General features: G+C 37.4%; 2 protein-coding genes across 7 annotated transcripts; both read left to right on the top strand.

Moving 5' to 3' along the window:
- The first annotated feature begins 346 nt into the window (after positions 1-346).
- On the top strand, positions 347-10,027 carry LOC107851424 (probable sodium/metabolite cotransporter BASS5, chloroplastic). Of its 4 annotated transcripts, XM_016696429.2 has the most exons (10): positions 424-633; positions 3,379-3,438; positions 3,695-3,742; positions 3,861-3,946; positions 5,191-5,321; positions 7,438-7,631; positions 7,703-7,955; positions 8,163-8,416; positions 8,508-8,590; positions 9,798-10,027. In XM_016696429.2, the coding sequence occupies exons 1-10, from the start codon at positions 501-503 to the stop codon at positions 9,870-9,872; spliced, it is 1,317 nt and encodes a 438-aa protein (XP_016551915.2). In that variant the 5' UTR covers positions 424-500; the 3' UTR covers positions 9,873-10,027. The 4 variants fall into 4 exon arrangements, with proteins under 4 accessions (XP_016551921.2, XP_016551915.2, XP_047258256.1 ...); XM_016696435.2 differs by lacking the exon at positions 3,379-3,438 and having other exon boundaries at positions 347-633; XM_047402305.1 differs by lacking the exon at positions 3,379-3,438 and having other exon boundaries at positions 495-633; positions 3,631-3,742.
- Positions 10,028-11,062: 1,035 nt separating this feature from the next.
- LOC107851437 lies at positions 11,063-16,306 on the top strand. 3 transcript variants are annotated; one of them, XM_047402318.1, is made up of 4 exons: positions 11,063-11,532; positions 13,068-13,146; positions 14,347-14,415; positions 15,468-16,044. In XM_047402318.1, exons 1-4 carry the CDS (start codon positions 11,099-11,101, stop codon positions 15,489-15,491), a joined length of 606 nt encoding a protein of 201 aa, XP_047258274.1. In that variant the 5' UTR covers positions 11,063-11,098; the 3' UTR covers positions 15,492-16,044. The 3 variants fall into 3 exon arrangements, with proteins under 3 accessions (XP_047258274.1, XP_047258265.1, XP_047258271.1); XM_047402309.1 differs by having other exon boundaries at positions 11,064-11,532; positions 15,583-16,044; XM_047402315.1 differs by having other exon boundaries at positions 11,067-11,532; positions 15,522-16,306.
- Positions 16,307-16,682: the final 376 nt, after the last annotated feature.

Below are 16,682 nucleotides of genomic sequence, written 5' to 3'. Positions count from 1 at the left end.
AATTAGGAGTTTTTGAAATTATTTTATAAGGACAAGGCTTTGCATAAATATGGTAAGTTAAAATGTATATTTATTTTATATTTTCATTATTTAATTGAGAAAATTCTCTGTTTTCATCCTAAACTATACACGTAATTGTTGAAATACATCCGAACTTTAGGAAAGTTCTATTCCCCTGATCTAATTAAAATCATATTGTCGACAACCTTAGTGTTTACGTGGCACATACGCGGTACATTAGTAATTAATACACTGAAGGTCCACATAGAAACACATATATAAGGTTGTTAAAAATACAGTTTTAATTAATACAGGGTAATAGACCCCTCCTAAAATTTGAATGTATTTCAACAATTTCATATATAGTTCAGCTGGAAACAGAACATTTTTCCTTATTTAATTAGCAGAAGGAAAAAAAAATTATAATAATAGTATTCAAAGCACAAATCTCCTTTATAGTTTCTCTAAAAACCGAAAACTGTGAAAAAAAAAAAAAAAGAATGAGTCTAAGTGGTAAACTTCTTGTTTTTCAGCAGCAATTTCAGTGTCATCAAAGCTTCAAGATTGTTGATTTTCCTTCACTTCACAAATACCCAGTTGTCTATTTTTCCAAGAAATGCTTCAATTATTCAGGTTTGTTTGTTATATACTCTGTCTGTTTCAATTTGTTTGGCCTATTTTGACTTTACGAAGTTTTAAAAAGTAAATAATAAAATTATGAATAAAAATTGGTGATATTTCTAAGTAGTTTTAAACATGTTCTGTGAAAAATTAGAATTATATAATTGCTAAAAAGGAAGAAAGTAGGGAATAAGTAATAAAAAGGCAGCTCAGTGCACTAAATTTCCCTATTCGCAGGGTTCAGGGAAGGGCACACCACATGAGTGTATTGTACGCAGTGAGACTTGCATTTCTGTTAGAGACTGTTTCCGATTTGAGTGATTTTCAATATTCAATTGTAAGAAAGTAGGGAATAAGTAAGAAAAAGAACAGCTTGGTGCACTAAACCTCCCGATATGCATAGGGTTCGGGGAAGGGCCCCACCACAAGGGTGTATTGTATGCAGGCTTACCTTGCATTTCTGTCGGAGTTTGTTTCCGATTTGAGTGATTTTCAATGTTCAATTGTATTTATACTTATCCTTTAAATTGTTTTAGTCTGATTTGGAGTTCTTGATTGAGTACAATTGTGTTTTTAATTTAGTATATTTGATACCCCTTTTGATAGTTTAGTCCAATTTGGGTTTTTGATGGGGTTTGATTGATGAAAGAAGAAGAGATTTTGTGATTTTTTTTTCAATGTCTAGTGTATTTCTCTTGCTCCTTTTGATAGTTTGTCTTGAGCCGAGGCAGTGGCGGAGCCAAGATTTTTATTGAGGGGTTCAGAAGTAGACATACGAACTAGCCAAAGGGGGTTTAATATCTACTATATATACATAAAAAATATTTTTAGCCATGTAAAAGTAGTATAATTTTCCGTTGAAGAGGGTTCGGATGAACCCCTGGATGAAAGGTGGCTCTGCCCCCTGGACGGAGGTCTATCGGAAACAACCTCTATATCTCACCTTTGAGGTAGTGGTATGGACAACGTATGCTTACCCTCGCCCCACTTTGTGGGAAGATACTGTATATGTTGTTGTTGTTGTATTGCTACGTAGGTATTATTGTTTTGGGGAAATTGACATAAATAGCTGCCAGCCCAAAAACAAAAATAAGCAGCAAATGTATGAAATACTAAAAACTGAGAACTTTTTGCAATTTTCCGTGTGTGTTATCCTATAGATTGATGGGGGAAGTGGGCGACCGAATGGGTTTTGGGCAAAATTTTTGGGTGGGCTTGCGACGGCCTATTAAATGGATCGTGTTGGTTTGGAGGGGCAGGCCGAGACTTTTTTTAAGAAAAATGAGCGAAATACTAGAAACTGCGGATTTTTTGTGATTTTCATAATATTTGTATATAGCATGTATATTCTAGTTGATGCAACTATTTTTGGCCGAGCAGTCAAATGTGTAACTTCCCCGTTATTCTTTTTACGTCAATTTATTCTATTTTGCTTAAAGTTTGAATCTTTATGCTTCTCAACAGTCGAACTGTACTTAGGTTGTTTTTGAAGGGGTATGATTGATGAAAGAAAAGGAAATTTTTGATTCTTTTTTCTGTATCAAGTGTATTTTTACTGCCCGCTCGTTTTTGGTGAATTAATCCAACTGTACTTACGTTCTTGAAGGTGTATGATTGATGAAAGTAAAAGAGTTTTTGTGATTTTGTTTCAGTATCAAGTGTATTTCTACCGCCGCTTTTAGTGAATTATTAGTTAAACTTGTACTTGCTTTCTTGATGCTGTTTTTATTAACTTAATTGTAATCTATTTTGCTCAAAGTTTGAATCTTTTTGCTTCTCAAATGCATTTGGTAATGTGCTCTTTACTTATTAGTACAAAAAGAAAAAATAAAAGGAGAGATTTTTATGATTTTTATTTTTTTTTCAATATTCAAGTATATTTATGCTGCCTGTTTTGATATTTTAGTCTAATTTGGAGTTCTTGAAGGGTTACAATTGATGAAAGAAGAATAAAGTTTGTGATTTTTTTGTCAGTAATCAGTATCAAGTGTATTCTACTGCCCCTTTTTTATGAATTAGTATAACTTGTACTTGGGGTTCTTGAAGGCTATGTTGCTCAGACTCTTCCAAAATGTCAACGGGTGCATGTCGGATTCTCTAGAAGTGTATTTTTGGAGAATCCGACACAGTGCAGCATCAAAAGTGAAGAGTCCGCACAATGCTTTTTTATTAACTCAATTGTAATCTAGTTTGCTCAGAGTTTGAATCTTTTTGCTTCTCAAAGTATAGTTGATTATGTACTCTTTTTTAAAATAAAAAATTGAGGGTAGGTCAAGGGGAAATGGGGCAAGGGATTACGAGGTGGGATTGAAACCTTACACCTCACCAACAAGGTGAAAGTTCTGGTAACCAACCAACTGAGGTACTAAGATTTTCAGTTGATAATGTACTCTTTACTTATAAGTGTAAGCAAAAAAAGGAGGTTTTTTGTGTTTTTTTTCCAATATCAAGTGTATTTCTACGGTCCCTTTTGATGAATTAGTCCTACTTGTACTTGGGTTCTTGATTCTTGAAGGGGTACGGTAGGTGGGGGCTTCTCTAACTATACAATCCACAATCCACATTACCAAAGGCGGACCCAAGATTTTGGGGCGGTGGTTGTCCGGGAGGTTCGAACACACATATTGACACCCAAAACTTTAAGGTTCCGCCTTGAAATCAAAGCACCTAGCTATCTTATTGGTCTCAAGAGTGCTTTTTTTCCATCCTATACCAATTCTTATACATTTCTTATATAATTATACCTAATCTACGTAGGGTTTAACGGGTGCCGGAGCACCACAAATTTGCACATAGGTCTCCCCTTGCACATTACCAGTAAGGTGTTTCTTTTTAATTCTGTTGTTTTCTATTTTTCCAAACTTGAGATTTTATTTGCAGCTCAAGTTTAATTGATAATGTACTTTTTGCACATGAGTATTTTGCATTAGGTGGTAATTCTAGACTATTGTTTAGTATATGTATCTCAGTGAAGTTCTCAGATTTTGTGATTTTTTTTTTTTTTTTCAGTATCAAGTGTGTTTCTACTGTCCCTTTTAATGAATTAGTCCAATTTGTATTTGGGTTCTTGAAGGGGTACGATTGGTGGGGTTTCATTCAGCTATGCAGTCCACATCGCTAAGTAAGTATTTTTTAAACCAGTTGTAATCTATTTGCTCGAAGTTTGAATCTTTTTGCTTCTCAAAGTTTAGTTGATAATTTACTTTTTTTAGCTCATGAATGTGATCTTTTTTGTATAGGTGGTAATTCAGGACCGTTGGTTCGTAGATGTATCTCAGAAACATTCTCGGATCCGTTTGGGCCTAGTGACTCTGAATCACTTGAGGTTTTCCATATTAACTTACTGAGCTCTCTACTCAAAGTTCAATTGTATGTTTATAACTTTGACTTGTATTTGTATATGGAATCGAGCAACAAGAGACTTGTAATTTATTGGCAACAACCGTTTCTTTGACAGGATAGGGCTATCAGTGCCATCATTCATAAATTACGTGTTTGATATGGAAAATTCTCTAGCATCTAAGGGTGTAGTCTAGTGGACCATAAAATGAGAAGAAAATCATGAGAAACCACGGTTTAAATGCTAACAGAGACAAATATCGTATGTGATTTCTTTCCGTTTATCTAAGCCTTAGCCGACAGGAGTTACCTGATACCTGTGCAAGCGGGGGAGTGTGGGCTGGTGGAGTCGTCGGGGCCATTTGGGGGGTCAAACAAGCAAAATGGTGCGAACGGGCCGTTTTCAGGCCAAATCGGTGTGCTATAGTCCTAAGTTGCGCGGACTATTCACTTTCAATGCCGCACCCGTGTCAGATTCTCCAAAAATACACTAACTTTAGTGAATCTGACATGCACCCGTTGACATTTTCGAAGAGTCCAAGCAGCCCACGGCTCCAGGGGTGGGCCCAGGGCCCGAGCGTGTTTTGGGCTGAAAATCGACCAGGATCCCATGCAGGCTGAGGAGCGGGGGAGTGTGGGCCGGTGGAGTCGGTGGGGCCGTTTGGGTGGTTAAACTGGCGAAACGGCACGAACAGGCCGTTTTTGGGCCAAATTGGTGTGCTACCCGCGGTTCCGGGGATAGGGTGAGAGATAACAAGTACTAAGTGGAATAGTCTAGGTGTGGGCAAGCCTGCCCAGACATCACCGTTTTAAAGAAATGAAAAAAGAAATTCTCTATTTATGTGGATAAAGTTCCAAATATGAGAAACAGTTAATATACGAAGCAATTTTTTGGTTGCTTTTGCAATTTCAGTTTGCACTTCAAGCTGATATACTGACTGTTATACTAATCGAAGACATTTCTATGTGAAGGTAAATGTTTCTATGGTTTCAGCACGTTTCTAATGTTTCTTTCACTTGAAATTATGAAGCAAAGAGGTTGATTAGCTCATATCTTTAATCTTAAACCTAAATCTGCATCTCTCGATATTTTAGAAAAGGAAAAGAGTCACATTGTTTTCTTGTATGTTCCGAAGCTGACCTCTGACTTGTGGAATTTGACTATCTTTTGTATCAAGTGTTTGCATTAAAATTGTTTTTTTTTTAACAATAGACGTTTTGATATATCAGAATCTGAAACAAAAAGAGAACGCCGTTTTGACAATTTTGAAGGGAGCAAACTCTTTTATTCCTCATGTGGTTCTCGCGAGCACAATTTTGGCGCTTATCTATCCACCTTCATTTACTTGGTTTACCAACAGGTTTGTCTATCATTCCATCATGGCCTTTTATCAATGGTTTTGTTCTATCCCGCTATGTTGCTCGGACTCTTGGATGCGTGTCGGACCCTCCAAAAATAGTATGTTTTTGAAGGATCCGACACGGGTGCGTCAACTTTCTTGGAGAGTCCGAGCAACTTACCTATCCCACAGGTCTCTCATGATATCTTACTTTTTCATCTTGCAGTAAAGTTTTGCAATGGGTTTGGTAACTCTATCGGGAACTCGTAGGATAACGTAACTATGGGATGCTTGTTTCTAAATTTTGATCTTGTTAATCGATACTGTTGTCTGTTAGACAAAGAATTCAATTGACATGCAATTCTTTTTCCTGTTTAACGTATTAACTAACATTGGTTACTGCATAAAGTTAGTGCATTTATATTTATTAAAAGAAAACAAGAGCATAATGACATGATCTGTTGTTGAAGTCTGGATGACATATCTTGTTCAGACTGTTGTTTATATGCATTCGAAGTTTGGTTATGAACTGCTCGGCCCATGACAATTAATAGTTGATGACATTGGACTTGGTTTGACTAGGATGAAGCTTGCTTTGATTGGATATTAACGGCATGGAGGTGGGTCGTTTAGGCATAAAATATAGTTGCTCCTATTTATTGGAGTGGAGGCGTATGTTATTCTGACAATCAGTTCTGTTTATGTTTTCTGGTGTCGAATTGAGGTGGTTCAGACACGTGATGAGGAGGACCACGGATGCCCCGGTTCGTAGGTGTGAGAGGCTAGCGTTGGATGGTTTCAGGCAGAGTAGGGGTAGGCCGAAGAAATACTGGAGAGTGGTGATTAGGCGGGACATGGAACAGTTACAGCTTACTGAGGACATGACCCTAGAAAGGAAGATCTGGAGGATGCGAATTAGGATAGAAGGCTAGTGCCAGTTTGGGTTGTTAGTGTAGGGTATTACTTGGTGGGTGTATTATTCTTGTTATGCCATCTTGTTTCATGCTTTATTACGAATTTGTTTACTATTCTTTGTTTACTATTCCTTGTGGGTGTCGTATTTATGTTATGTCATCTTGTTCCATGCTTATTACGGATTTGTTTATTATTACTTGTCTTGAGCCGGGGGTCTATCGGAAACAGCCTTTCTACTTCTCCGGAGGTAGTGGTATGGACTGCGTACATCTTACCCTCCCCAGACCCCACTATGTGGGAATACACTGGGTTTGTTGTTGTTGTTTTTGTTGTTGTATAGTGCTCAAGTTCTACTAATAATGTTCGTGTATACTAGTACCAACAGCTCATTCTGAGAAGAAACATATAAAAAGTTGCCTGCACAAAACGTGAATCGCATTCTAGAGGACTTGGTTAATGATAACTCATAGAACAATCTTTTTTTTATTTTTTGATAATTGCCGTGTCTGGGATAGCTTGCACGCACCTCGACTAATTCGACGTGTGTGTGCTACCTCTTTCCTGCACAGATACGAGGTAACTCTGTCCACCAAGTCTGGAACGGATGAGAAAAAATACCTAGTGTTTTTGTCTTCGCTTGGAATTGAACCTGAAACCTCATGGTTCTTGACCCACAATCTAAATATTGATCAAAGTCTCTTGGCTTGATCATATTATTTTACGTTATCCTTATAAATGTATACTGAGACTTCTATATCTGACCGATTGTTATTAGTTGAAACTGGAGATGAGGTAGAGACCCGTGCTAGAGGTTAGAGTAATTCCATCTTACATGGGAATCATGTCGAAACTTAACCATAAATATATCTAATTACTACCAATTTATCACCTCGAGGAAAGCACGGAGGTATAGAGTTGGATGTTGGCAAAAGTCCGTCATTCAATATTTCCACTGATTTAGTCTAACATTGTCTATCTAGGAAAGTTAGAGAAAGGTATTATGACTGCTAAGTTGCACGGACTCTTTCTTTTTCGATACCGCATCCGTGTCGGATACTTCAAAAATACACTACTTTTGGAGAATCCGATACGCACCTGGCGACATTTTTGAAGAGTCTGAACAACATATATTATGAGACAAATAGTTGCAAAGTGCACACCAAAAAGTTCAAATTGCTTAGTTCTTCACTTCATCGTTTACCGGGACGTTTACCATTTCTAGGTACTATGCCCCTGCGTTAGGATTTTTAATGTTTGCTGTTGGAGTCAACTCAAATGAAAAGGACTTTCTTGAAGCTTTCAAGAAACCTGCTGCCATTTTTGCTGGTTATATCGGTCAATTTGCTGTGAAGCCAATACTCGGGTATCTTTTCGGCACGGTTGCAATGACCGTATTTGGTCTTCCAACCTCCTTAGGTAAAATCTCTGATTGCGTTATAAGGAAACATAATAGTACGCTGACTAAAGTTCGTTGAGCTGTGTATCAGCTGCAGGGATTATGTTGACGTCTTGTGTTAGCGGAGCACAGCTGTCGAACTATGCTACTTTTCTAACCGATCCACAAATGGCCCCTCTTAGTATAGTGATGACAGCGTTATCTACAGCTACTGCCGCTTTTATCACCCCGACTTTAACGTTATTGCTTATTGGGAAAAAGTTGCCTGTGGATGTCAAGGGAATGATTTCCAACATACTCCAGATCGTTGTTGCACCTGTTGCTGGTGGACTGCTTCTGAATAGGTACTGATGGTTATGAGCTATGTTGCTCGGACTCTTCAAAAATATCGATGGATGCGTGTCGGGTCCTCCAAAAATAGTGTATTTCTGTAGGATCCGACACGAGCGCGACAACATTTTTGGAGAGTCCGAGCAACTTAGGTTTTGAGTAACACGTATCCATCAACGACCCAAACTTCATTCTTATAACTTTTGGTTTTGCTTCGACAGATTCTTCCCGCAGATTTGCAACGCTATTCGTCCGTTGTTGCCTCCCTTATCAGTTTTCGTGACTGCTCTGTGTGTAGGAGCTCCACTCGCTATTAACATAGATTCCCTCCTGTCCCCTTCCGGGATGTCTGTTTTGTTCCTTGTGATTGCATTTCATTTGTCAGCGTTCATCTCGGGCTATGTACTTTCCGGCCTAGCCTTCCACAACGCACCAGATGTCAAAGCTCTACAAAGAACGCTGTCATATGAAACAGGTTTGGAGACTGCATATTATTACCGCCGTGCATGGGATGGATATATTATCGAAAATTGATTGACGCTGTCATTTCTATATCGTTTTTGCAGGCATGCAAAGCAGTCTATTGGCCCTTGCTCTTGCAAATAAGTTTTTCCAAGATCCTCTCGTTGGCGTCCCTCCAGCTATATCGGTAAGTCATCTATTAATCATACGAACTTCCTTTCCCTATCGATTTGGTAATAGTTTCGTTTATTAATACACTGACGATGTAAAATTTCTTTACACTGTAGTGTATATAAGTTAAATTCTTAGATTTAACGAAAAAGGGCCAATATCGCCCATGTACTTTCCGCTGAGGGACACCTTTGCCCTCCGTTAATAGTTTGGCTGCGTTTTGCCCCTGGCCTTCACCAAAAGGTGGCATTTTTTCTCTTCTAGCTACCGGAATCTTTAAAAAAATTCATATGGAAAAGGGCAAACGTGTTCTATCCATATAGTTTAAGGGCGATTTTGGTCGTTTTGGGGGCCGGTGACTACAAGGTGGGGAATCGAACCTTCACTAATAACATAAAAGTTCTGGTAGTCAATCAACTGAGTTGTTCAGATTCCGTTCTTTCATCCTACTCATTTTTTCGTTCTATTTTCTTTCTCTTTCTTCGTTAAAAGTTCTTTACATTGCAGTGTATATAAGTTAAATTGTTAGATTTAACGAAAAAGGGTCAATATGGGCCATGTACTTTTCGCTGAGGGACACCTTTACCCTCCGTTAATAGTTTGACTGCCTTTTTGCCCCCCGCCTTTACCAAAAGGCGGCATGTTTTCCCTTCTAGCTACCGGAATCTTTAAAAAAATTCAAAAAATTCATACGGAAAAGGCAAACGTGTTCTATCCATATAGTTTAAGGGCGATGTGGGGAATCGAACCCTCACCGATAAGATAAAAGTTCTGTTAGTCAACCAATTGAGCTGTTAAGATTCCGTTCTTTCATCCTACTCATTTGTTGGTTCTATTTTCTTTTTCTTTCTCTTTCTTCTTTAAAATCTTGTATGTTTTAAACGTTGAGATAAAACATCCAGTACATCCTCGAATTATGACCAAAGTTGCTACGACACACTCCAACTTTACAGTAGTTCTATTTCCTCCTGAACTCAATTTTAGCGTATTTTTGTCACCCTTTTGTGCTCGCGTGGCACCTTTATTACATAAAATGAGGGTCATGTCAAAGGAGCCACATCAGCTAAAAAGAGTAATAAAAGGTGTCACGACAGCTAAAAAGGTTGACAAAAATACGCTAAAATTTAGTGTCGTGGCAAATTTGGTCATAGTTCAGGGTACTAGATGCTTTACTCTTTGAACTTTTAATCACTTTTATCATTTGTTTATTTACCTTTTTGCAGGTTGTGATTATGTCATTAATGGGCTTCTCACTAGTGATGCTATGGACTAAGAAGAAAGAAACTTTAATGGAATGATTAATTAATTATTATACTAATAAAAGTAATTTTTTAATCATTCCATGTGTAATTTTGGATAATAAAAGTGAATTTGTTACTCATAATTGTTTTTCCACATATGGTATTTTTGGTTTGAATGAAAATTTTAGGGGAATAAGTGTGTTTTTTATTTATTTATTGGTGTTTGATAAGTAAGCGGAAAATATTATTGCAAAAGCATTTGGTATTAGTCTTTCGATTAATGTTGATGTGTATAATTAAAGAAAGAAACGTATTTAACGCGATTGACTTATCTTTGTAATGGACGCTTATAAACACGCACAAAAATTTTCGTGGAATTTTAATTGAAAATGTCTAATAGAAATACTTTATTGTATGTTTAGGTGCTTTGAAAGATGTCATAATTCAAGTTTTTAAATAAATTTGCTCACAATTTTATATATAGGTTAAAGGCATAATACATAAATAGGCACTTAAACTTGACCTCGACTGATAAATAAGCGCTTCAACTTTAAAAGTTTTACACCTAGACACCTCAAATCATGTCCGCTATGTTAGTTGAGCACCCAAATTTACAAAATGATCATTCAGATACTCTCAAAATTTATGTGTCACGTTTACGTCAGGTGCTCACGAGATACAGCAATGACGAGCTGGAGTGTTTAGTTGTCGGTTTAGACCAAGTTAAAGCGTCTAGACATGCATTCTCAAAATTAAGTGCTTAGTTGCCAGCTGAGCTCAAGTATTATGCCTATTTTAAACAACGACAACAACATACTTAGTGTAATTTCAATTCACGTCCACGTTGAATATTCACAAGATACAATAACGATGAACTGAAATATTTAGTTGTCAGTTTAGACCAAGTTTATATTATTTAAATGAAAAAATGTTTTGTTTTCATCCTGAACTATACACGAAATTACTGACACACCTGAAGTTTAGGAAGGTTCTATTACCCCTGAACTAATTAAAATCATATTTTTTGCAACCTTAGTGCCTATGTGGCACGTACGTGTGCCCATGTGACCCTTCAGTGATAGGCACATGTATGTGCCACGTAGGCACTAAGGTTACAAAAAATACGATCTTACTTAGTTCGGGGTAATAGGACCCTTCTAAAATTTAAGTATATCTCAGCAATTTCGTGTATAGTTCAGAGCGGAAACAGAGCATTTTAAATATTTAAATACACATTTTCTCTTATTATCTAAACAAGTAAACTTTTCTCAATTCAACAAACAATGGCATTTCCAATTTCATTGTCCCTCTCAACACTTCACTTTCTACCAAAACCAAACAAAACCCAACTCACCTTATCACCTAAACCTCCAAACTCTATCTACTCTACAAGAAAAAAGACACATTTTCCAACACTTATCAAAACACAGTTCAATGCTCTAAAACTCCCGCTACGCATGAGCCCCGGAGAAGGACCGGACCACAACGATCTACTGTACGCAGCCTTACCTTGCATTATCGTCGGTAATTTATGTCGGAACCTGAAAAATGCTGCAATAATTTTTGGTCTTTCTGGACTTACTTTGACAACCATAATGGTGGAGTCTGCAAATGGTTGTGAGTTAGCTGTAATGAGTTCTTCTATTCAATTTAGTGAACCTTCTAATGCTCTTTCATTGCACACTTGGGCTAGTCATGTTTCAAGTGTTGTTGAATGGTACTTTCTCTATTTCTATTTTTATACTCCCTTGTCTTATTTTGACTTAACATAGAGTTTTAAGAAGACATAAGCATCCAATAACACCCGAATTATGGCCAAAGTTGCTACGACACACTTCAACTTCGGCGTATTTTTATCACCCTTTTATGCTGACGTGACACTTTTATTATATAAAATGAGAGTCACATCAAAGGTTCCAAGTCAGCTAAAAAGGTTACAAAAGGTGTCACGTCAGCTAAAAAGATTGACAAAAATATTGTACTTAAAATTTAGTTCAGGGGTAATATAACCCCGTGAAGTTGGAGTATGTCGTAGCAAATTTGGTGGTAGTTCGAGGTACTAGATGTTTTACTCTTTTAAGAAAGTAAGGAAAGACTCTTGAATCTTGTAATTTTAAAATTAAAGATATGTCAGATGTATCAGAATTGTCGTTTAATGTTATGGTCTTAAACATGCCACGTGGAGAGTTGAGACTAAAGAGTCAATAAAAAATTATCGTTTGATGTTATGGTCTTAAACATGCCACGTGGAGAGTTGAGACTAAAGAGTCAATAAAAAAGAGAAAGGGTCATTATTTTTCAAACAAATGAAAAAGTAAAGTAAGGCAAGCAAACTGAAACAGAGAGAGCATGATTGTATATGACTGAATTACATGTTGGATCTCAATTAGGGTGAAGGCAAGTATGAGACATTTTGCTAATCGAAAAGGTATAATTGATTTTCCTGAGTTGGGGGTCTATCGGAAACAGCCTCTACTTCTTCACTTCTACGGAAGTAGTGGTATGAACTGCATACACTTTACCCTCCCCAGACTCCACTATGTGGGAACACACGGCGTATGTTGTTGTTGTTGCTGTCGTTGAAAAGGTATAATTGATTGTTCTGAGCTGGGGGTCTATAGGAAGCAACCTCTCTACTTCTGTGGCCCACATTGAGTATGTTGTTGTTGTTGAAAGGGTATAATTGATCTCAAACGGTAATGGAAGTTAAAATTAAGATATTTGTATCGTAGAGAGGTATTTTTGACCCTTTCACCGTTAATTCTAGTGAAGGAAGATAATAAAGTAATGGATTTAAGAACAAAGCGTAAATTTGGATTATCAAAAACTCCGAACTATGGTCAAAGTTTCTACGACACATTCCAACTTCACAGGGGTTCTATTACCCTCCTGAACTCAACTTTAGCGTATTTCTGTCACCCTTTTGTGCTATCGTGGCACCTTTATTACATAAATTGGGTCCCACATCATAGGTGCCACATCAGTTAAAAAGGTTGACAAAAGGTGTCACGTCAGCTAAAAAGGTTGACAAAAATATGCCATGCCGTGGCAAATTTGGTCATAGTTCAGGAGAGTACTAGTTGCTTTACTCGAAATGGAATCAAACATTGTGAGATGTCCAAAAACGGAAAGGGTGTTGTGTAAATTTGGGCAGAGGTATTGTAATGTGCAATGCGGTTTGTCGCAGGATATTATCCGTTCGTATTTTTTTTTCTGCTGAATGAAATGACTGATTATTTACTTTGTTCGAAGGGTAGCTGCGATGGCTCTCGTTTGGCAATACGGAGAGAAGTCAGGATATGAATCTTGGAAGGGACTCTCTTGGGCTATGGTAAGTAATAATGTTGCTTATTCGTGTTCATTTAATTTGGTGCGCGGATGCTTTTACTCAAATTCGTGCTTTAGATTTGGAATATTGAATCTGTTTTCTGTCGATGAGCTTACATGAACTGTAAATACTTTTTGAAACTGACATTTACCAATGTGTGGAAAGTTTCAGTTTGGTTGATGATAGTGCTATATTCACTCTTCTCAATATCTGTTGAACTCACAAAAACTCCAGAAAGAACAATCTTTGAAATATTTTGCGTAGCTCAAATACAAAAGCTTCCTTTAGTATGTGTTTCGTAAACTTGAATAATATAGGTTGAGTGTATTCATATGTAAACTCTGTAGAGCGAGTCCGGTGTCTGGTTCAAATCTTAGCAGAGGCAACAAATACTGGTCATTTCTTCCCATCTGCCTAAGCCTTGGTGTACAAAGTTACCCGGTGCTTGTGCAATTTGGAGGTATAACACGTACACGATGGAATTAGTCGAGGTGCGCGCAAGTTGGCCCAAATACATGATGGTATTAGTCAAGGTAACCTACCTTAAATGACATTGCTGTCCAACTGCGAAACGCTTCATAGAGAGCTTTGGTAGAAAACATGTACATGCGACGTAGTTTGTTGAGGTTATGCTCCCATCACAGTGCTACTGTATTTCTTATAGTTGGCGGCGAACGATGGAAATTTAGAACTTATAGTTGTCAGTTTGGTTTGATTGTTCACGGTGAGTTATCGCTTCATGTTTCTCATCGATCATTTTGCACTTATCTCGGTATTCCCTTCTCCCTATCTTTGCATCTTCTTTGCTAGCTGCAATCAAAAAAAAAACAACGCTAACTAGAAATAGAAAGTGCTTCGAAAGGCATCAACTACCTTGTTACTGTCAGCACAGCTAGGCGCCAACACTCGTCTTGTTCTTTAGAAGATCTAGCTCGTGTCTGTTACTGCATTGTTCCACTCTACAAGAACTCAGAATCATTCTCTCGAAGCTCTCTTTGTTTTGCAAAGTTGTTGGCTCGTAAATTATGTTCTTTTTATTTAATTGGTGTGGTTATTTCTTAGTTCACAATTCTCTTCGATCATTTAATTAGCGCGTATCTTCCATTTCTGTTTTCCCCATCTTTGCATCTTCTGCAATCGTTTTCGCCTACTTGTTGGCATTTGGCTCATGAGTGACTGTTCATTTACTACTTTCTGAAATAGGTGCCGCTGCTCGGAGGAGCACTCTGTGCCTGCACTTGGCATTTCTTTTATAATGCGGAGTCTCTCGAGGTAAGTAGATGTATAATTCTTTTCCTAGAATCAAAACCACGAACTTCTATTGTAATAGCGATCGCGATAGCATTAAGCCGAGTATATAACATGACAGTTTGTGCATATTAGAAAAATGAAATCTCAAGTCCTTTGCAGTACTCCTCTTTCATTCAGATATTGTGATTACTTCTGTGACTAACAACAACAATAACCGAACAAGTTGGGATCGGCTATATGAATCCTCGTTGTCAATGGGTACTCCGCTGACTATTGAAACGATTACAACGTGTTATCCTAAACGAGTTTCTAACCTACGTCAGGTTACTATGGAGGTTAACGATCTAAAGGATTCCGGGAGAGAGGGCTGGCGTTAGAACGGTTGATCTATTATGTTGGTTATAGGTTCACGTTCACACGAACTCAGTAGCTTTTGCACAAACAATGTATATAGTATATATCCCAAAAGTATTGAAAATGGTACGTAAATACCCTTCGATATACTTTTAGGTTATTTGTACCCTTGTCGTCTAACTTTGAATACATATATACCCCCGAACTATTGAAAATGGAATACACAAACATTTCAGTTAGACGGTGTAGGCCGCGTGTCCTCATTCAAAAAGAATTAACCCATTTTCCCTTAACAATTTATTCCCTGACCTGCCAGCGAAATGTTCTACGGTCGAAGGTGGAAGCGAGTTTCGCCAAAAGCCTATTTCTTGGCGAACCAAAACCAATGCGATCGCAGAACCGGGCGAAACTCGCTTCCAACTCCGAGCGTAGAACATTTGCCCGACAGGCCAGGGTATAAATTGCTAAGGAAAAATGCGTTAATTTCTTTTGAATGAGGACACGTGGCACGCGTCGTCTAACTGAAGGGGGTGTATATATATATATACCATTTTCAATAGTTCGGAGGTATATACGATAAGGGTACAAATAACCAACGGAGGATATTTTCGTATCATTTTCAATAGTTCGAGGATATATATGACCTTTTCCCATAGTATAAATATTTATGTGAATCCACTTATTGTTTAGTACTCGTTATTAACTTGACGTCATTGTAGGAGCTCATAAACTTCAAATCCTGAATAATGCTCCGTTCAACGCATGAATTTCAGGTAGTTGTGGCTCTACAAGCAGCATTGACAGTAATTGGTAATGCAACAATGTGTTTTGCAGCATTCCGAATATACAGATCCTCGCAGAAGCAATCGAAAAAATTGTGAGCATCATCGAGTCCAATGTACTTCCTCCAATCGATCTCCTCACCCGCGATCAAATTCCGCGCCTAACTAGTACTCAACGTAGCGATCCCTACATTGTTTTCGCTGAAAAACAACAATAGGAAGAGGAACAATTCGCGCGTACTGAGACACACGATGTGTAGAATGAAATGAAGTCGTCGCTCGATGCGAAGAAATGAGGAGTTTTTAGCAGGATATACCGGCGTGAACGGAGCTAGCTAGCTCGGGGAAAGATCAAAAGCGGATTCAGGATTTTGAATTCGATATGTTTTAACATTTTAAGGTTCTTAGACTGAACTAATTGTATTTTTGAAACTATGAGCTCGGAATTTAATATTTATTAAAGAGAAAATGCTCTGTTTCCACCTTGAACTATATACGAAATTGCTGAGACAAACCCAAACTTTAGGAGGGTCGTATTACCCGCATGGACTAATTAAAATCGTATTTTTGGCAACCTCAGTGCCTACGTGGCACATACGTGGACCTTGAGTGTGTTGATTCACTGATGTGTCATGTAGGCACTAAGGTTGCCCAAAATATGATTTTTAATTAGTCCAGGGATAATAGGACCCTCCTAAAGTTCAAGTGTGTCTCAGCAATTTCGTGTATAGTTCAGGATGGAAACAGAACATTTTCCTTTATTAAAATTTTAGCGATTTTTTCACTTTTATATTATCACGCGTAATTTCTGTCTTTGATTTTTTAAGATAACACTTACTTGAGTTAATTCCCTAAATTGTCATTGAACTTATATAAATATCCCACTAAAGTAACTATTGTTTTTTTAGGATAATATTATCATTGAACTATACACATCTTTCCAATAAAAGGTAAAACTAAAAAATATTTAAGGATGTGTTTGGAAAACCACAAACGGATTGAAATTAGATATAATTACACATCTTTATTCTCAATTAGGGGTTTAAAATTGGGTGCAATTACGTGAGTAATTATAAGGTTATATTTTATTTATATTTTTGTATTTTAATTTCTTTTTTATTTCTATTAATTTATTTATTTTTAAATTCGATT

Source organism: Capsicum annuum, chromosome 1 (genome assembly GCF_002878395.1).
Source record: "Capsicum annuum cultivar UCD-10X-F1 chromosome 1, UCD10Xv1.1, whole genome shotgun sequence".
In the NCBI taxonomy this organism is placed as follows: Eukaryota; Viridiplantae; Streptophyta; class Magnoliopsida; order Solanales; family Solanaceae; genus Capsicum; species Capsicum annuum.
Note: the sequence above shows the minus strand (reverse complement) of the source record. Positions and strands in the feature narration are given on the sequence as shown.